Source organism: Micromys minutus, assembly GCF_963924665.1.
Source record: "Micromys minutus genome assembly, chromosome: 10".
NCBI lineage: Eukaryota > Metazoa > Chordata > Mammalia > Rodentia > Muridae > Micromys > Micromys minutus.
Window position 1 is genome coordinate 36,000,276 of NC_137979.1, and position 20,727 is coordinate 36,021,002.

Here is a 20,727-nt window from a genome sequence, read left to right on the forward strand (position 1 = left end):
GCCAAGGGACTGTGCCCACTCTAGGATTGGGAACAGGGACCCTCTGCGCCTATCTCCTCATAGATTGACTATGGCTCTTCTTCTTGTTCCTCTCAGATGTTCCTGGGTAACCAGAGTCCTTCTGAGAGTCTAGCCATCTCTCTTTGTCCCTCATATATCTTAGGAGTTTGACAGGCACAGTATGGAAGGGGCATGGGGGAGGTAACATGCAGACAAGGCCTCCTCTGCTTCAGGCTTATTTCGTGAAAGCAGGGGCCTTGCCCTTCTCATTGCTGGCCCTGCTGTCCTTTCCCGTCCCCCGTGGCCTGCCCATCCCAGCTCGTGCCATTGGGGATCAGCTATGGTAACATTCCTGTCTTCTAGTAAGACCAGTATGGAGTAGGGGACACGGGCAGTGTTCTCCCTCAACTGGCCCTAGCTGGTTCTGCTAGGCTTCGTCTGGAGTCTACTTATATTGCGGAGAGGTAGGGGTGGCGGGATTTGGTAGGGGTGGGGGGCATTGTTGAACCAAACCAGGCTACTATGTTAAAATGCCCAGGGTTCCCTCAGAAAACTCAGCCTGCCTCCTTCCTCTCCCTCTCCCAGCAACCCACCTGCATGGGGCCCCATCTGCCACTGCATGGGCCATAGGTCCTGTGTGTCCCCTTCTAGAAACTGTCGTTTTATGCTTACTGTGTGACTCCTCTTCCCTTGCCCCCATACTGAAAGATTCACAACACTTCTACCTCTGGGCCTGCCCCTCCATGACTGGTCAGTCTCCTGCCACCTTGCGTGCATGTCAGTGTCCTGGTCAGCAGAGCGTCGCTGCAAGACCGCCCTTTGCCCGTGTGTCACCCCTGCACTCCCCTCCACCTTCTCCTGCTTGTGGAGATCCGTGTACTTCTGGATCATTGTCCATATCTCTCAATGAAAAAAAAGAAAAAGATTCCTCAATGCTTTTCTTTCCAAAAGGGAAAAAAAAAGGAAAAAAAAAACAATGCCAACAGCCCAGCGTGCGTGAACAGCCCAACAGTAACAAATCGTGCGTTCGTGATGGAGGAAGGTAAGGCCACGCGGTTCCACTCGCCGCTTACTCCAGGGCTGGGGGGTAACTCGAAGTGGGGATCCCGTGTGCATCTACCCCTCCTCCATGTTCACGTCCCACACACTCTCACTCCTGTGTCTTTGGAGGAGCAGAAAGATTGGGTTTGATAGAAGTCGTGCAGTAAAGCACTAAAGAGACCGTTGCAGGCCCAGCCCAGCCCCTGGTCCTCTCACTGGTTAGTTCATGCTGGAGAAAGGCCCGCCTGGGGATTGCTGAGAGGGGAACGGGGCCTGTCTTCCTGAGGGGATAATGGACTTGGAAGCACCCGAGGGGCCTAACGAGGACTTCAGTAGGTCTGGGGCTCTGTGCTGCACACTCGGAAAAAGCTTAGGAAGATGAGCAGGCGTGTTGGGGCCCAGCAGCCTAAAGTTGTCCATAGCAAGCTCCTCATTCAAACAGGAAACAATGGTGAGGCCAGACAGGGCAGCAGGTTGGGAACAGTAATTTGGTAGTGCCAGGGAATTTATACCTGGGGACCATAAGGAGTGAGTGAATGTCTTTAGAGGAATAACAAAATGAGGTTCATAGTGTCCTGGCTCTGAATGAAAATATGGAGATCTTGGGACCCACTGGCCAGTTTAGACAAACCAGAGCAATGTTTAAAGGAGACAGTCAGCAAAATCTTAGGTACCCTGAGATACCTTAGGTACCTAAATAATCCAGTCCCAGCCTAAGCAACAAAGAGAAAGCATGGGCCTTGGCAACTGTCCCTGCACTGTCACTTGATGGATGGGGTGCGTCTACTCAGACTCATGTGGTGGAGTCACCAAGATGACTGGGGCTGTTGCTGGGTCCTACACAGAGGGACAGTGGGGTGCCAAGCTTGGGCCTGGGCTGTGGATTCTTTAGCTTCCTTGGCAGTGTGGATATGTTGCATTTTGTATCAAGACTGTTGGGGCTCTCCCTCTGCTCAGCAAAGAAGCCACTCTTCCCTTACTGATGGCCTCTCCTGCTCCTTTATCTGGGGCATTCTTCCTTGGGCCTGCATCAATACCATCTGTATCCCTGAGGAGGCCCCTGCTTTTCTTGCTACTGCCTGCTCCTCTCCTGCCCTTCTGGCCCTGCTGTCAGCGCCCCCTAGTGCTAGGATGGCTGCGTGGGAGGGCATGGCCTCTGAAAGCCACTCAGGTCCTTGGGTCTCTCTGGGACACTCCTGGGCTTGCTTGTGGGGAAAGGAGAAAGAAGGGACTCTCTTGGAGGTTTCTCTGAGAAGCCCATGCTGCTCGCTGATATTTGGGGCCTCCCCTTTGTTTTCTATCCCTTTCCCTCAAGTGGAACAATAACCCTGTCCCCAGGTGAAAGTGGACCTGAAACCAAGCTGGAAGAAAAGATCTGAGCAGCCTTCTGCCTCATCTTTCTGTCCATACAGAGTTATCCATGGCTTTCCCAGGGCCAAGGCCCCCACAGGAAGCCCGTGTCTCTTGAGGATCAGGCACCCCAGCCAGTCCCTCAGCCTGTATCCACAGTCCTTCTTCTCTTCACAACACTCATAACCCGCTGGGAGTCTATGATGCTGTGTACTCGTCAAGCCTGGGCTCAGGCCCAAACGTGACTGGCAGAGTTACCGTTTCCCTGCCCCATTCTTTGGCTGCTGCTGCTGCTGTGGGGCAGCCCAGCTTGGGCTGTAGTGTGGCGGTCAGAGGGTGGGCGTGTCTGGCTGGCAATGGCCAGCCCAGTGGAAGCCATGACCCTCACCTAACCAAAGCCAGCTGTGCTGCATGTGTTTGGCAGCAGGGGCCTGGGGCAGGTACAGGCTGGATCCTGAGCTCTGGAGCCATCCGTACCAGATGAGGGTATTGTGGATCTACCTTGATGTTTGGACTAGTTTCTTTTACAGTCCTGTACTCCTGAGATAGGCAAGCAAAACTCTATAAAACACAGACAAGCAGACTACAGAGGAAGAAACTAAACCATAGGTCACATCTGAGCTTGGAAAAGATGCCAGAAACTGTCCATGCATGCGCTTGCCCACTTCCTAGAGCCAACAGCTAAAAGCAAAGAGGGAATAGGAACTGAGCACCCTTAGGGAACCAATGAATGAATGAATCCAGCAAGCAGGGATTCCTACTCCCAGCCCTCTGCCTGCCTCAGTTGATTGAAGAGATGGTGAGTCACTTAAGGCTATCATAGTTAAGTAGGTCTGTCTGCCATATCCAAAATAGCAGTATGGGGGTACAGGGACCAGGACAGCAGGCCTTGCTACTCTACAGATCAACTCAGCATATACATTCTGTGGGTCCCCAGGAAACTTGGCTGGGGTGGGATGGGGCTAAGAGGAAATACTGAGACAAATAGGGGATTCTCTCTCCAGTGGAATAGGATCCCACAAACAGAGGATCCCATTATACAAGGAAGCCATGCACTTTCTACAAGGTGCAAACTCGAGCCTGGCAAACAGGTAGAATTCGTGGGTGAGAGTAAGGGGACAGTGGAGGTATGCTGGGATGGAGCTCCAGAGACAAGTCAGAAGAGCAATAGGAACAGAGGAGGCAGGCAGAGTGTGTCTCCTCTCTTGTCCTGGCTTCTGCCCACCTGATCCTGGATAGTGCACTAAGGAATTGAGGGAGAATTCGGCAGAGCATAAGGGTGTGAGCAGGTGCTAGCCTGCACCCATGAGAAGCAGTGCTGTCACACAGGGCATTACACTTCTGGCCTGAAGGCTTCTTCTCCCCTGACTGAGCCCCCTTGTGACTCAACTGTCACTTGGCCATATGGAGAGCAGGTAGGAGATGATCCTCCCTACAGAAGAATGTGAATGGACCCACAATGGGGCCTCATGGTGAGCGGCCAAGTCCAGGGTGTGCCCCCCCCATCTCCAGCCAACTCTGACCAAGCCTGGCCCTCTCCTCTGTTTTGCAGAACTTCAGCGAGAGGGAAGCATCGAGACTCTGAGTAACAGCTCAGGCTCCACCAGCGGCAGCATCCCAAGAAACTTCGATGGCTACCGATCTCCGCTCCCTACCAACGAGAGCCAGCCGCTCAGCCTCTTCCCCACTGGCTTCCCATAGGCACCAGCCACCTACTTCTAACTGGCAGGCCTGCTCACCCCTAGAAGGACTGACTGGGGAGGAGGTGCCCCCATCTCCCTTACACCACCATCTCCCCTCCCCGAACACCTCTGGTCCCACCCTTCTTAGTCTCCTCAACCCCACCTTCCCTAAGCTTAGTGACAACAGCTGCTCATCCCTAACTGGACGAGAAGAGACCTTCAGAACACCTCGGTACACCCTGACCTCTCCCACTCCTGTCAGTGGGGGCTGTGGCCCAAAGAGACTGCAGAAGCTCAGACTCTTCTCTCTCTGCACATAACGTCCTGCATTGGATCCGCTTTTGTATTTTCTGACTACCCACCGAGGAACTGGAACAGTGGCCAGAGCTTAGGGCCTTGGGTAGGGAAGAGTTGGAAGGTCCAGCCAGGCATTTTGGTGGACATCAGCCCTAGCCCAGTTCAGGCTGTGATGCACAGCGCCCCCAGGTATTTCTGCTCAGCTCTTTCTAAAACAGGAGAGAACGAGGCCCAGAGTGATAGGGAAGGAAGAAGGAAAGAGGCCTCCCCTTGCCCCTTCCCTGTTGGCTTATGGGGAGATTTTTCTGTCTTATCTTTAAACCCTTGTACCCTGGTCCTGTACTGTTCAGTGAAAGAAACTGCAGTTACTAAGGCCGTGTCAGAAGTGCACGTCTTGTCCAATAAATCTTGCTGCAATTAGTGTTCATTCCTGAGTTGCTGGGGTCAGGGTCCTGTCCAAACACCAAGCAAAGTCCTATAGGTCTGACCATGGGCACCTGCTCCCAACACACATACCTTCATTATATACAAGTGTCAGATGAGCCTGTATTGGGAAGAAAAGGGGAGGAAAATCTTCCCACTGGAATTTAGGTGTTCCTTCACTGAAGTCAAATCTCTAAGATTCTTGTCTGTTACCAGAGCCTCTGGCTTCTAGAGGAGCCAAGCTTGAATCTCTAAGTCCTGCCCCTGCTGTGTGCTGGGTTGCTCAAGGAAAAGAGCTTGCCCTTGCCTGTGGCCTTGTCTTAGGGCACTTGGGAGCCTCTCTCTCATGCTTGGTAGATGGAGAGCCTGTTGACTATAAAGTTGGGTATCCTCTGAAGGTTGGATCGCCTGAAAGCATTGCTTGGGTTTTGTTTTGTTTGGCTTCTGAGACCAGCTGAGGCTAACCTCTAACTCACTATGTAGCCGTGTATATTCCTGAACTCCTGACTTTCCTACCCCCCGCCCCGTGTTGGCATCCCTCGAGGGCTGAGATTTGAGGCGCATGTCACCATGTGCCTAAGTTCTTATTTTTTATTTTCTCCTATTGTGGGCCTGAGCGGTGACAACAGAAAAGCATGGTGATCAGGAAGAGGCCAGCGCAGTTCTGGCCCCTCTTCCTTCACCTGCACTTCCCAGAGACCCCAGAGAAGTCCTGGAAGGACTGAAGGAAACCCACTGAGCCAGGTGTGTCTTAAGGTAGAGTTTTTAATGGAAGGGTTAAGTTCACAGACAAGCAGCCTTCCCACCCAACCATCTGGTCAATGCTGGGCCAGCGTCTGGGCCCCTGTCCTCTCCATAGCCCGCATCCAACTGCCAGTACCTGAAGAGAAATTTAATATTTAGACTCCTTCACCATATCAGTTCAGTATGTGGGGCAAAGATCTGAGTCGGCTCCTGGGAGCTGAGAAACCCTGTATCAGAAGAAAGCTTGGGAGAAGGCAGAAATGGCAACACAAGGCCTAGACCCAGCAAGCTGGGGCTCCACGAGAGCAGCTTCTCCCTAGTTGGGCAACAATCGACATAAATATGCCTGGCACAGCCCCCAGCCCCAGCTGGAGCAGCATTTTAGTCAACAGGACAGAAGGATAGCACTGGCTGCTTTGTGCACACAGCTGGTGGCTTGGCTGACCAGGGATGGTACAGAAGCTGTAGAAAGCACGACCTCTGTACCCACCTTGAGCGCAAAGACATGGCTGCCAGACATCAGCTCTTCAGGGGACCTACCGACCCTAGCCCAGCCCTTCCTTTACAGTGGGGAGAAAACAGATGTGGCCTCCTCGAGTCAGGGAAAGTGGTGGGTGTAGTGCTGGACTTGCTGGCCGAGCTTGCTGGACAATCTGGTTATTCATCTGCCTGCAGTCAGGGCAGTTCTAAGTAAATGGGGGAAGGGTGAGGATCAGAGAGCTTAGATAAGCCGGGGGCCATAGCCGCTGGGCTGCGGGTTGGAGTTCAGGTTATCTGAAAGGCCCTGGGCCTGGCCTCCAGCTAATTGGGAAAGCTAGGGACCCAGCCTTAGTCTGTAATCAGCTGAAGGTGAGAGCTTGACCTGGGACCTTAGCGCCACTAACCCTAGAGGGGCCAGCCTCTTATCCTCTACAGATAACATCGGAAACAACCTCAGCCCCCCCACCCCCAGACCTCATGATACCGTCACTCAGAAAGCCATCAGAACATGAATCTAATTGTGACTGGACTGGGTGACCTTGAGGAAAGCAAGTGACCTCCTAATTCTCACAGTACTACCTCCTTATTGGGCTCCCTTTCATTCTGGATGGAAGAAAATACCTTCATCATCTGCAAAGAGGCTGTTGGGAACCTGCCACTCAAAACGCGAGGCACTGTCTGGGAGTGATTCAGTAAAAGGCCCAGTGGTCCAAGGGCAAAAATCACACACAGACACAGACATGAGGGCAGGCTCTGCTTGGAGCTTACAGAAGACAGCCACTGGGCTGTGACTGAGGATAAATTCCCAATACTCATTTCTAAGTTTTAAAAATCGGACTAAACCCACTCAGTCTACCCTCCTTTTGTCGATGACAAGCCTGAGCCCCAAGAAGGGCAGAGACTTTCCCAAGGTCATGGAGTCACAGCTAGTCAGCTGACCCCTGTCTGCACCTTGCTCCTCCGTGTGCTCCGTCCTGTTCCGGTACAGCACCTGAATCGCAGCTGAGCTCTCCATATGGTGCCCCCCAGACAGTTCCAGACTCATCTCATTCTGAAGCCGCTCCCTGAGTAACCTACACACGCACAGGCACATGCACACACTAGACCCTCCTGCAGACCGGTAAAGCCAGAGCCTAGAGGAGGAGGTCTCCGAATGCCAGTGTGGCTCTGCTCTTTGAGCAGGACAGCAGCACCAACACCACCTTTCTAAGGAACAGCTTTGGGATTCTGTTCTAGCTTTTCCACTTGGAGCCATGTGACCTTAGGCAAATTAACTTCAGCTCTAGCTAGGCTTCAGGATTCTCATCTGTAAGGAGAGGGACTGTGAAGGGCTCAGTAGAGATGGCCTGGAGGGAAAGGGGATGCTGAGGATCAGAAAGATGCTCGGAGGCTACAGCCCCAGTAGCTCATTGGTAGGGATGGGACTGCGGAGATACCCGCAGACTGTGACCATGCTGTTGCCCAGGTACTCTAGAGAACCAGCCTGCAGTGCCCACAGACCAGCCCCGCCCACTATTGCAGGTGGGCCTATCTTGGGGACCCTCCTCAAGCCGGTTCGTTCTTGTGAGATTCCAAACACACACCATGTCCAGACTCAAAATTCAAGACTGGCACCTCACGTTTGCCACCCGGCGTGTACCAAGAGCTACAGCTGCACCTCGTGGAACCAAGACTCAGAGTATTTAGCAATTTTGAGAAGGTTTAGGATTGAGCAGTTTAGGATTCCTAAAGCTCTAGAGAAAGTCTCCCCAACCTATGTTCCTAACCACATGATTTCCCAATATGCAAAGAGGTGCCAGCCCACCGGAGCAAGTGTGTCTTAGCTGGGCCTCCCCTTCGCATCAACCTGGAAGGCAGGCAGTACCACACAGGAGGTACTGTTCCAATGTTTCCCAGAGCCTAACGAGGAAGTGGCCCCGCGGCTGGTCCTGGCACTAGACTAGGGCCACACCGGTGAGCAGAAAGAAGGTCGGGCAGTCCACTCTTCCCGCGTCGCCTGCCGCACCCCAGCTTGTTGGCCAGACCCTGCGCTGAGTAATTGGGACGAGAGAGGCGACCGGCAAGCTGCGGCTCCAGGGAGACTACGCGCCTGTCAGCCGCAATTTGTTTAAGTGGACGGGACAGGCTGGGCCGCCGGGGGCTGGGGTCACCGAGGCCGCGGCCCTCAGCCTGGCCAGACCCAGGACCGCGGGGGAGCCCAGCCCTACTGCTTAACCGAGCTAGCTGGCGCCAAGGCTCCGGGAGGCGCGGGTCCGGTGGAGAAGCCACGGATGGGAACAACGAATGCGTCTAGTGTCTTCTAACGACCACTTTTCCTAAACATAGGGCCACACATGTCACCCCAGCTTTTTCCAGGCACATTCATATGTCAAGGCGTGCTTAGTGCCCACTTATTGGGGCTCACGTGCCCCTCACTCAACTCTGCCACGGGACCACACGTCTCCCAGCATCCCCGCATCCATTCCATACGGGTTCAGGCAAATCCACTCCGGGTCATGCATGCGGACACCCACTGGGACCTATGCAAGTTTAAGGATCAACTCTTGAGAGAGAAATTAGCCTTATCGCTTGACCATTCTCGACGGACTCGGCGGCCTGGCCAGGCTTGGGAACGCAGTCCCCTCTGGTTCAGGCTACTGGTGCTCGATTTGGTTGTTGCGGGAAGCTGAGACTACGGACCACGTGAAAGGGGCCTGGAACCTCGAAGCCAGCGCCTGGCCGACGCCCCCGCCCATGACTGCCTGGGAGAGGGAGGGGCGGCAGAGCGCGCGTCCCCCACCCGTCTGCGGGCCCCGGCCGATGCGAAGTGACAGGGGCCGGAGCTTTGTTGTGGAGCCTCGGCCGCCTGGCGCCAGGCGCCCTCGCCCGTGCCCTCCCCCTCCAGCCCCGGGCGGCCCGAGAGGCGCCCCCCGGGGCCTCTTAAAGAGACACGCACACTCTGCCCGGGGGACTCCCCCAGGGGCGCCTGTTCCTGGGAAGAGGAGAGGAGTGGGGGGTAGACCCAGGCGGGGGTAGGGCGGAGCAGGAGCTGCGGGCCGCAAGGCGCCGCTGGAGAGGCTGCTTGGGCCGCCCCAGCGCCAGTTTTCGATGATCCAAGTATATTCTAAGAAAGTTTGATTGGGGATGGGTCGATAAAGAATCTTAAGAGCGGCTAAGGCAGGTCCTCCAGGTGACTTCCTGATGGTGGGCTGGAGCGGTTGGTGGAATCCCAACCTGCCAGGAAAAAGTCTCCGACCAGTCGCAGGTCAGGTCCTTAACTCCATAAATGGGATTCAGATCCCCTAATGTAGACACTTGGGCGACAGCTGTCCGGTTTCGTGGACCAATAACTCAGACCTTCGTGGTTCAAATCTCGGGCCTAAACGGGTAGACCAGCTACAGTGTGCTACCCAGGGAAAATGTCCAAAATACATACTTCGATACATACACATTTTTACAAGGTACTAAAGTGCCTGTCCCCGTACACACAACTTAGCAAATGTATTGCTAATTCGGAAAGCTGACCTATTTTTTGTCCCCTCACTAACTGCCTAAGTGTCCAGACACATCTCTCCTGGAGGAGCCACATCCTGTCTAAACTGGAACCAAGGCAGAGCTGCAATGGCTCTCACACCAGCTGCGAGCTAGAGCTGAAGATGCATTATGGGCAGAGTAAAGAATGAGAAAAGCGACCTAGCCAAGAGTAAGGTCCTGAAGAAAAACCCAGTGGGGCAGGCGCGCACAGGGCTATCAAGAATTACTAGCGCCTGGTGTTGGCTTGGATGTATAGGGGGAAAGGTCGTAGAGGCCAAACGACTCCTGCTGGTCTCAGCCCCGTACTGCCGGGGGCGACTAGCTTTTAAACACCTTTCTGGGAGGTCAGCTACCAAGTGGCCGGAGACCTGGTGTATGTAAGGAGGGACAAGCTGCCCGCGCCATTGATGATGTAGGTACCCACCACGCGGACACAGGGCAGAATTCGCTTTTACTGGTTGGTTGGCTGGGAGTGTCCACTGTGGCTAGTTCATAATCTGCCTCCCTCCCCAACAAGCACAAGGGTCAGAGCCCCAGCCCTAAATAAGCAAGTGTATAATCTTTTTACTTTGGATACACCTGAATATGGCTCTCAGTGTGTACCGAGGGCACTACACTGAATGTAAAATACACTAAACTACACACACACACACACACACACACACACACACACACACACACACACAGAGGAAGATGCATTGGGGCTGTTGCCAGAGAGAAAACGAAGACTGATCGTCGAGGGGGGTGTTCATACATGCTGGCAGACACCTCGATTCCCACCCGCATTACTCAGCATTCCTGAAGTAGGGAGCCCTGAGCTTCCAAAAGACGGAAACAAACTCCAGAGAAGTGGCTGGATGAGAAGAAAAGACGCCGGTGTTTAGGAACAGATGGGCTTGCATCTCCAGTACCGGATGCGGCGAAAATTCGTTCTGGCTCTTGTAGAGAATCTGAGTTCTAGGATCCAGCTAGCGCGGTACCGCGTTGGGCTCTGCAGAAGGTGCGATCACCTACCTGGCCCAAAGGATCCATTTTCCCTCTCACCAGAGGGTTTTTGAGTTAGGGACCTGACACATACCTACTTTAGGCTAAATGCCGGAGCCCTTCTGGAACCCCAGGTTCCTGCGTCTATGAGGGGAGGAGCAGGTGAGGGGAAGGGGGGGGGTCCCTTCATTTCTCCAGTGCAAGGCCGCGTCCCGCTCCCGCCCCTGCCGGCCCCATCAGGGTTCTGCCATGGCTCCCCACTCACCCGCTCCGGCCACCTGAGTTCGGCTCCGGGACCTCGGTCGCCCGAACCTCCTGACTTGCCCGCCCACCGGCCTCACTTTCCAGTGCCCGCAGCCTCCCTCCGAAGTGCATGGACCCGGGGCGGTGACCGAGAGTGAGTGGGGTGGGAGGCCAGGCTGGGGCGCAGGCCAGAGCGGCCGGGCCTCCCGGCGCGGGAGGGAAAGGGCGCCCCCTCTCCTCTCCGGAACGTGTCAATGCTTTGCACTTGGGGCCGGCAGGCGGCTAGGGGTCCTTCCCCAAGGCCCTGGGACCCGGGCGCCCCCTGCCTCAGGCCCTTTCGGCGGGTCAGATCGGCCCTCTGAGCTTCCCAGCCCTCGCCTAGGCAGCGGCCGGCGCGGGCGGCGAGGTGGGGGCCAGGCCAGGGGGAGGGGTCTCGGGGCCCGCTGGCCCGTCATTGGTTAATATTTTATTCTGTTGACATGTTTTCTTACTGCTGAGGCTTCCGACACCTTCTCCCTGGCCCCCCCTCCCGTCCAGAGCTTGGCCTGAGCTGTCAAAACCCCGCCCCCGGAGACCCACAATTGGTCCAAAAAGCGTAAAATCAGCAATCAAGGGGGGCCTGGCTCGTTAGCGCAGGGGATCCGAACAGGGCAGGACATGTGAGATAGTCACAGTTTTCCAGAGATCAGGACAAGATCTAACCAGTCGCGCGTGGTCCCCGGCGCCGGAGCCGGCCAGCCCAGCCCAGCCCCGCACAGAGCCCCCTCCACCCCCGCGTTCAGAGCCCCGCGCCCCTTGAGGTGCGCGGGACGGGGAGCCGGGAGAAGCCGCTGCCGCGCCCGCCGCCCGGGCCGTCCGTTCTCCGCGCGCGCCGCCGCCCGGGCCGGGGGTCCGAGGCGCGCGCCCCCGGCCCCGGCCCCGGCTCCCGGGTGCCTGGGCCGGATGTCCCGATGAGAGAGCCGGCGCTGGCAGCCAGCGCCATGGCTTACCACCCGTTCCACGCGCCACGGCCCGCCGACTTCCCCATGTCCGCCTTCCTGGCGGCAGCGCAGCCCTCCTTCTTCCCGGCGCTAGCGCTGCCGCCGGGCGCGCTGGCCAAGCCTCTGCCCGACCCGGGCCTGGCGGGGGCGGCGGCCGCGGCAGCAGCGGCGGCGGCGGCGGCCGAGGCGGGGCTGCACGTCTCGGCACTCGGCCCGCACCCGCCCGCCGCGCATCTGCGCTCGCTCAAGAGCCTGGAACCGGAGGACGAGGTGGAGGACGATCCCAAGGTGACGCTGGAGGCCAAGGAGCTGTGGGATCAGTTCCACAAGCTGGGCACCGAGATGGTCATCACCAAGTCCGGGAGGTAGGGCAGCCGCGAGGCCGGCGGGCGGGCGGGCGGGCTCGGGGACCGGACAGCACCCACCAGCACCGGGCCGATGCTCTCTGCACCCCCCCACCCCTGCTCCGGCCCTGGTGCCACGCTCCTCTCCACAGACAAGCAAGCTGACTTTTTTTTTTTTTTTAATTTTTTTCGTTTGGCCCCGGAGCGAATCAAAACAGAAAAAGAAAAGCAAACATCTCTCGATTGAAATAAAACGAAAAAACGCTCCTAAAGAATAGTCCCAACCGTTCTGAGTCTCAAAGCCCCGGTTGGACTCCGGCAGGTCTCCTTCGCCCGTTGTGGTCTCGCTTTTCTGTCTCGGGTCGGTCTAGAAGTTCCTAAGAGAAGGAACCTTTCCCGGATTCCCCGCTCCGATCACCGGGAGTCCATAGTGGGACTAGCATCCTGCCTCCTGCTAGCTCCAGACCGACCACTTGGTTCTGGAAGTGGGTTGTTGAGCCCACAACTAGGCCTTGGCGAGAGCCTTTGCTTGTCCTTAGAGCTTAGAGCTCTGGACCCGCCACCTCTTGAGGCCTTAAAAGCCAGAAGAAAAACTAATCCCCAATCCTCCCAGCTCTTCAGTCTCTGAAAGCCACAGGCCTCAGGTTCACCCTGTTCCCCCGAAATTCTAGGCTAGGGTTCCCTGATTAAGGCTCTAAATAGTTTCCCAAGACAAAGACCTTGTTGGTTTATTTCTTCAAACCCTGTCCCGAGAGTTTATTTCCTTCCTACAAATTTCTAGGCAGTTCAGGAAGACCCTGGGTACCTCTAAAGGGCCTAGTTTCCTTTCCTGAGCATCAATCCTCATCTCAGATCAGAGTGAAAGAAAGGTTCCCAGACCTGAGGGTAAAACTGATCCAAGACTTTACAAAACAGGGTCGGCAGAAATGAGATGTTTTGGGAGTAACAAACACGGGTTGGTTCTTCCTGGTAGCGGTAAGAGCAGAGCGAACTTGTGACAAACGTAGATGGGGAACCATCAGGCTGGGTGTCACGTCATCGGGAAGGTAAAGGGGCAAAGAAAAGCTGGGTCCCAATGGCATGTCCCCCTTCCCTCCCTCCGAGGCGGATGTTCCCCCCCTTCAAGGTTCGAGTCAGCGGCCTGGACAAGAAGGCCAAGTACATCCTGCTGATGGACATTGTGGCCGCCGACGACTGCCGCTATAAGTTTCACAACTCGCGGTGGATGGTGGCAGGCAAAGCCGACCCCGAGATGCCTAAACGCATGTACATCCACCCGGACAGTCCAGCCACGGGGGAGCAGTGGATGGCTAAACCTGTGGCCTTCCACAAGCTGAAGCTCACCAACAACATTTCTGACAAGCATGGCTTTGTGAGTGTGAGAAGGGTGGGGAGGTGTTGAGAAGCCGGGTTGAGGTGGGTTGAAGGAGACTAGAAGCTTCCTCGAGGGGAGCAACAGTTGAGCCCCTAGAGTGCCCCTGTCTAGTCACTGCTCTGTGGCCCAGGTGAGCTGGGCCTAGGCTCCCAGAGCCCTGGTTTGCAAGTCTGAGGAAAGTCCGTGGAAAGCTGTAGGCTGCTATGGACCTCACTTCCTGTCTGACAGAATTTTGAGAGCCACTCCTAGAGTCAAGAGAGAGGCAGGTGCTCGTGGGTCAAGCCGCAGGGTCCTTTGGAGGTCACCCTGCTAAGAACTCATAGATGTGGACTTTGGACAACCTGACATGGCTTTCTTCTATAGCTAACCTTTACTAGGGAATCCAGAAATTAAATCTGCTCTTCTCGGGCCTTCTGGAACTCTCTCCTCCATTAAGGGGAAGCAATGAGGAACTCTACATCTCAAGGTCCACACACACACACACACACACACACACACACACACACAACTTTCTTTCCTTAGTATCTCAGGACCCAGTGCCAGGGAAAAGTGAAGTCAAATAATGGAGATGGATTTTATTTGCTTGTTTCTGTTTTGTTTCCTTTCTTTTTTCCAACTGGGCAATGTAAGAGAAAGAAAGAGTAGCTATGAAAAGGAAAAAAGCAGGAGAAAATATAAAATGAAGTGCAGGTTCATTAAAAAAAAAATAGGGAAAGAGATGTCAGTATGTCAGTCCAATAGCAGCGGAAAGCTTTAGGACAAGGAGGGAACTTCGGACTGAATCTCTCATCCCTCACAGACCATCCTGAACTCCATGCACAAGTACCAGCCGCGCTTCCACATCGTGCGAGCCAATGACATCTTGAAGCTCCCATACAGTACCTTCCGCACCTATGTCTTCCCAGAGACTGACTTCATCGCGGTCACTGCCTACCAGAATGACAAGGTGTGCTGGGGGTAGGGGGGTGGGCTTGGACCCTACATCCGTCCATATCCCCCAACACTTACAGGCTCCGACCCTCCATTCAAACCCACCTGATAGTAACAGCATTGCAGAGAGCTTCAAGTACTCACCACCCACTCACATTCAGAAGAGCAGCACCCACATAAATCCCCTGGGCTCCCCCTCATACCCACACAGACACACATACTCCCCTGAGGCACGCAAACAGCTGGGCCGTAGTTGGAGTAGGGATGTTTACTTAGCAATTAGTAGAGACTCAGGCTCCCGCTGACATTTTTACATTTTATTCGTTCATTTCTTGGCTCAGGACTGGGAATCTAAATGAAAAGAGGGCGCCTGGGGCAATCTGCCCAAGCTCTACAGATGCTAGGAACTCAGGGTCCAATTTTTACTCTCCAAGGGAGCCAAAGAGTGGGACAGGTGGCACAGCCCTGGTGAGCTCCTCTAAGCCACTTGTCTGGGTCCTTTGGGAAAGGCTGAGAGAATTCTCCTTCAGGTGAAAAGGCCCTCAGAGATCATAGGTAGATGAGAAGGTTCCACTGTCTTTGGTTGTGCCCTTGTAAACCAGAGGTCTGCCTGGCCAGGCGCACTGTATGCAGTGCTTTAGCTCTATGTGGAAACAAGCGAATTCGTTGGATTCTATATGCGCTTGTTTATTTTCATTTATTTATTTATTTATTTATTTATTTATTTATTATTTGTGAACTTGCCCTTCTGGGCCTGTAAGTGCAATGACTTGACTTTGCCTGGACCTGCGGACTTGAGTGTTTGTCTGTGCTCGGGTGCAGAATAGTTTAACCAGTGTGACTACGTGAGCCTGTTTGCTTGCTTGGGCCTGTGTATGCGTGTTGAGGGATTATTTCTTGAATAAGGCTATTGGAGACACAGAGATCCCGTCATTTTCCTAGATGCTTGCCTGCCCGCCTCACCTCTCTGTGTGCTATCCCAAGCGGGTGGCACGACCCCACCCCCAACCCAGGCTCTCTACTGTGTAGCCAGTAGCCGCTGACCTCGGGGTGCCCCCGGCCAGCCTAGGAGAGCCAGGTCTTGACTTAGTACCGCTTCCTCGGTCCTGCAGATTACACAGCTGAAGATCGACAACAATCCTTTTGCCAAGGGCTTCCGGGACACCGGGAACGGCCGTCGGGAGAAAAGGTGAGAGACAAGCCAACGGCCTGTTGCGTACCCCCCCCCCCAGTCGCAGAAATCGGGGAGGATACAATGGCGGTTGACCGTTCCCTCTGCTGGTCCCCAGGAAGCAGCTAACGCTGCCCACTCTCCGTTTGTACGAGGAGCACTGTAAACCGGAGCGTGACGGCGCTGAATCCGATGCCTCTTCCTGCGACCCTCCGCCTGTGCGAGAACCACCGCCCTCGCCCAGCGCCGTGCCCAGCCCTCTACGCCTACATCGGGCCCGAGGTGAGCGGTAGAGTTGATTCAGTCTGGAGGGAAGGACCAAAGAAATGTCCCCTAGGGGTGCCCCTTAAAGTCGGTCTTTTGCTTTGTGATCGGCTAATCTCAGAGGCCTGAGTAAAAATTACCGGAATGTGGCTAGAACTTCCAATCTGGTACTCCCATACAAGGACTGTCCGTGGCAGCCAGAACATTTGGTAGAATTTGGAGCTGTACCTCTTGTGGGGTATGTGGTTGGAAATGAACTACCTCCTCCGGGGCTCGTTTTCTTCCAGTGTAAGAATGGGGTCTTGATTTATGTGACCTGCAGCTGCCCCTAGAAGCTCTCCCAACTTGACCTTCCCAACAGCTGGTCTGTCTAAAGTGTCGGTGACCCGGTCCAGGTTCCGGGGGACTGGGTGACCTGTCGGTGTCCGGCTGCGTCCGGATAACCCGTGCTCCCTCCCTCCTTGTAGCCGAGGAGAAGCCGTGTGCAGCCGACAGCGACCACGAGGCGGAGCGGTCCGGCGAGGAGCGCCCCGCAGCGCCCCTGGGCCGCAGCTCTTCGCGCGACTCCAGCCCCGCTCGCCTGACCGAACCCGAACGCTCCCGGGAGCGGCGCAGCCCGGAGAGGGGCAGCAAGGAACCGACGGAGGGCGGTGGGGATGGTCCGTTTAGCCTGCGGAGCCTGGAGAAGGAGCGCGCCGAGGCTCGGAGAAAGGATGAGGGGCGCAAGGACGTGGGCGAGGGCAAGGAGCCCAGCCTGGCACCGCTGGTGGTGCAGACAGACAGTGCGTCCCCCCTTGGTGCGGGTCATCTGCCCGGCCTGGCCTTCTCCAGCCACCTGCACGGGCAGCAGTTTTTCGGGCCGTTGGGAGCTGGCCAGCCCCTCTTCCTGCACCCAGGACAGTTCGCCATGGGCCCCGGAGCCTTCTCTGCCATGGGCATGGGTCATCTGCTAGCCTCGGTGGCAGGCGGCGGTGGCAATAGCGGAGGCGCTGCGCCCGGAACCGCAGCAGGGCTGGACGCCGGCGGGCTGGGTCCCGCAGCCAGCGCAGCAAGCACCGCGACTCCCTTCCCGTTCCACCTCTCCCAGCACATGCTGGCATCTCAGGTAAGGTCTGTGGTCTGCCGGCAGCCAAAGGAGGGGGGCTCAGCAGCTTGCTGGTGGTGGCTGAGGTGGGTAGAGAACTTGAGAGATGTTATAGGTACTCAGATCCTCTGAGAAACCAAAAGGTATCTACAGAAAAGCCATCTAAGTCCTGAGAGATTAAACTTGCCCATGAGCTAACCAGGGCATTGCTTCTGAACCCTATGTGACCTTAGTCTTCTCTGGACTTGTTTGCTGAAGTCCCTGGTCTTCTCCGGACTTGTTTGCTCCTCTGTAACCCCATCGAGGGGTGAGAGAACATACCTCAAAACTCTTCAGAATGACCAACTAGGGTTGCTCTTGGGGTTTTATGGGGTTCACTCTTCTGGCCCTAGGAAATTTTTGAAAAAGAGTATTTTTACCTCATGATTGGCTCTGAGAAACGGTAGGCTGGACGAACGAAGGAGGGAATTTTGCGTTATTTTCTGGATAGTTGACTCCCAAAATGACTCACCTCCTAGATATTCCTGGCCCCTTCAAGGTCCTCTAGGAAGTCGCCAGTCCTGAGAAGTGACTAGAGTGGTCTTTGCCCTACTCTAAGTCCCTAACTCTCCGGTCACATTCAGGGAGGGGGACTTAGCTCCCCCACAACGTCTACTGAAATTCTAAATTCCCAGGGGAGAGTTTATGAAGATGTGGCCAGAGGCATAATAAGGAGATCGGATGCGCAGAGCAACCTCTTTAGTTACTTGGGTGGAATATTCCCTGCGGAAAGATTTGGAATCCCCTCCTTCGGTTTCTTCCTCTGAGGTTTCTGGCAAATTGAACCCTTGAGATCATATCTCCAGGGAAGGAAAACAGGAGTTTAGATTTTTGAGAAAATGGCTTTGGTTCAGAAGTGAATGTGTGTAAAGTGTGTGTGTGTGTGGGGGGGTGTTCTGAAATGAGTTTTGAGCAAAGCTCAAAAATTGGGTATGTGCAATGTCTGTGACACCCGAATTCCTGTGACTTTAGACTGGAGGATTGAGCTGCACCCGTGGCTTTCTGTGGCTGTGAATCCCTCTTTCCCTCATTACAGAGGACATGGGGAAGCCTGGGGCTTCTGGCTATGGCCTGGTCAGTAGGTGCAAATCCAGGGAAGAGTACGTCAGAGCTCAGGAGAAGTCAGTTGGTATAACTGTTAGGTGGTAAGGCTGTAATTGTTTGTCAGGTAAAGCCGAATTTTGGGAAAGTTTCCTCCCCTCCTCTCAACCTGAGGCGCCAGGTCTGAAGCACACAGCAGGGCTAGCAAGCTGTTCTATTCCTACAGGCTCAGCTGCTTCTCCGTCCCCCCCCCCTTCCCCGTTTGCAGCAGGACTTGAGCTTTCTCTGTCCCTAACGCTGTCGGAGCCCCCCCCCCAGAGGCACGCAGTCTAGGACATAAGCTATTATCTCAAAGGTCAGACGATCTCAAATCGGGGCCTCCTGAACCCAGTGCCCTGTGTCCTGGGTTTCCTGGCTGCTCTGCTGGCCACCAGCAAAGCCTGCACTCTGTCCTCAGCTGCCACAGAAGCTGCCAGCTCTTTGTCAAACGTTCGGGGCCAGTTTATGAACTGGTTGTCACTTATGACCTGATCCTGGCTGAGGCAGGAGACCCCTGGACAGGCAAGCAAGAAGCTTGACCGTCCTGCTTTCCAAACCCCTGTTCCTGCCACAGCATGGGACCTGCAGACAGAAGGCATGGGAGAACCGCTGTCCTCAATGAGTAGAACCTCATGTGACAGTCTCAGCCGCCTGCTTGCCACCTGGCCCCATGCCTGCCTTGGCTCCTCTCTCTAGGCCTTCAACCATACTAGTTCAGCCAACCCATTCTCTTCCTCCTACTGTACCAAACAGCAGAGCAGGGAGACTCCAGGCCTTTGCAAGTCACCCTAGGTAATGGACACACTCACTGGGTTTGACCCTGGCACCCTGGCTCATCTCCTCGTGTGAGCCCGAGGTTTTATAGCTATGTGAATTCTGGTTTATAGCCTAAATGAATAGGGCAAGGGTTGTCTAATTGTAGTATTCAGGTTACCATCTTTGAAGACACTTCAGGCAGATGCCTAACTCTTCTTGCCTTCTGTTTCTTCCAGGGAATCCCAATGCCCACTTTCGGAGGCCTCTTCCCCTACCCGTACACTTACATGGCAGCAGCGGCCGCAGCCGCCTCCGCTTTACCCGCCACCAGCGCTGCAGCTGCCGCCGCCGCAGCCGCTGGTTCCCTATCACGGAGCCCATTTCTGGGCAGTGCCCGGCCCCGCCTGCGCTTCAGCCCCTACCAGATCCCGGTCACCATCCCACCTAGCACTAGCCTCCTTACCACCGGGCTGGCGGCGGAGGGCTCCAAGGGCGGAAATAGCCGTGAGCCCAGTCCACTACCTGAGCTGGCTCTCCGAAAAGTGGGGGGCCCATCCCGCGGGGCCCTATCGCCCAGCGGCTCAGCCAAAGAGGCGGCCAGTGAACTGCAGAGCATCCAGAGACTGGTGAGTGGGCTAGAGAGCCAGCGAGCCCTCTCCCCCGGCCGGGAGTCGCCCAAGTGAGGGGCTGCTTGGCTGCTGCGCTGCCACACGAGCCTCCCGGGCTGGGCTCTCTGCCTCGGCTGTTTGGGCCGTGTACAGCACAGAATGGGTATTTATTTAAATAAAGAAGCAAAAGCAGGCTTCAGCGGTCAGACTAGAGCCTCGCGTGGCAAGTCGGGGGTCTGGGCCGCTACCCTGGGGTCTAAATGAGGAATCCGTCTACCCTGAACACAGTCGCTCTGGAGCCCCTGGATTTGATGCAGATTTCTGTTCCAGAGTCAACTACCAGGGCACCTCCCTCTTTCAACACTGTGGGGGTGGCCTCTTTCCAGAGGTCCCTTTGGAAGCCAGAAGGTGCATAGGGTAGAGGCGTTCGCTTCGGAAAGTATCCCAGGATCCCTGGCCTTGGGTCTGAATGTCCTGAGAAATCGGCGCGGAGGATGCTGGAGCCAGGGAGTGTAGACTTGGGCTAGGAGGAGTCCTGTTCTGTTGGTCCTTCCACCTCGACCCCACAAAAGACAGGCGCCATTCCTACTTCCACTTCTGGGTTAGCGGAGGAAGTTGCACTTCTGCTTTGAGTCCCCAGGGGGCAAAAGATATTTATGAAATAAATGGTAATTTGTGTAAATAAGCTTTAAGGTTCCCAGAAGATACAAATTCGTATTAATTTATTCGAAGGTGTACATTGCTGTGTACATATATTTAGAGATTAACTCATAGCATTTAATTTTTTTTTCATTTTACATGAGCATCTATATTGTACAGGGCCCCAGGATCCTTGACTGCTGGGAGTGGGGGAGGCACCGTTCCCCAGGGAAGGCCCACCCCGCGGGTCCCTCAGCCTCTGCGCCTCGGTTTTGCCCGCCCGGCCCACGGGCCCCACCTCAGGTTTTCACTTTTTGCTCCAGAGGGAGAACGAAGCGAGAAAAATAATAAAAAACGCTACCATGCGAAGTGACCCGCGCTGTGCGCTCTGTGGGCCGCGCGGGACTGGGGCTCTGTGGGCGCTCAAGAAGGGACTGAGGCGGGGACATGGGCGCCCCGATCTGGCCCGCAGCTGCACCTCGGCGACGACGGCTGCTCAGCCCAGCCGCGTGCCGAGCCGCGAGGCCCCGGCGTCGGTGCGGGGCTCGGCGGGGCCTGGAGGCGCCACTCCGCTCCGCAGCCCCAGCGACCCAGGCCTGCGGCTCGGGCTCCCTCTGCTGGCCACTCTGTGTGACCGCGGCTCCTGCCACTCCAGGCGAAGCGCAGCAGAGTGGCCTGGACTCCAGACTCCCTTTCTAAG

At 55.6% G+C, this 20,727-nt stretch overlaps 2 protein-coding genes across 8 annotated transcripts in view; both read left to right on the forward strand.

The window, feature by feature from the left end:
- BCAS3 (BCAS3 microtubule associated cell migration factor) overlaps positions 1 to 4,792 on the forward strand; it is a 435,283-nt gene extending 430,491 nt beyond the window's left edge. For 5 of the 7 annotated variants that reach the window (XM_080924182.1, XM_080924186.1, XM_080924184.1 and 2 more), the window contains 2 exons: positions 952 to 1,042; positions 3,944 to 4,792. In XM_080924182.1, the coding sequence (XP_080780308.1) occupies positions 952 to 1,042; positions 3,944 to 3,980 (128 nt within the window). In that variant the 3' untranslated portion in view covers positions 3,981 to 4,792. The remainder of the gene's footprint in view (positions 1 to 951; positions 1,043 to 3,943) is intronic. The other 2 variants (XM_080924185.1, XM_080924187.1) reach the window with 1 other exon arrangement.
- Positions 4,793 to 11,459: 6,667 nt separating this feature from the next.
- On the forward strand, positions 11,460 to 20,245 carry TBX2 (T-box transcription factor 2). The gene is made up of 7 exons (XM_080923830.1): positions 11,460 to 12,102; positions 13,186 to 13,453; positions 14,256 to 14,402; positions 15,499 to 15,575; positions 15,676 to 15,839; positions 16,289 to 16,926; positions 19,017 to 20,245. Exons 1-7 carry the CDS (start codon positions 11,708 to 11,710, stop codon positions 19,461 to 19,463), a joined length of 2,136 nt encoding a protein of 711 aa, XP_080779956.1. The 5' UTR covers positions 11,460 to 11,707; the 3' UTR covers positions 19,464 to 20,245.
- The last annotated feature ends 482 nt before the right edge of the window (positions 20,246 to 20,727 follow it).

Bases quoted from the DNA above. Each gene is read 5' to 3' on its own strand.
- TBX2 (XM_080923830.1), top strand. From the start codon at position 11,708: ATGAGAGAGCCGGCGCTGGCAGCCAGCGCCATGGCTTACCACCCGTTC. The intron at 12,103-13,185 runs GTAGGGCAGCCG...CCTCCCTCCGAG, and splicing joins GTCATCACCAAGTCCGGGAG to GCGGATGTTCCCCCCCTTCA. The intron at 16,927-19,016 runs GTAAGGTCTGTG...TGTTTCTTCCAG, and splicing joins AGCACATGCTGGCATCTCAG to GGAATCCCAATGCCCACTTT.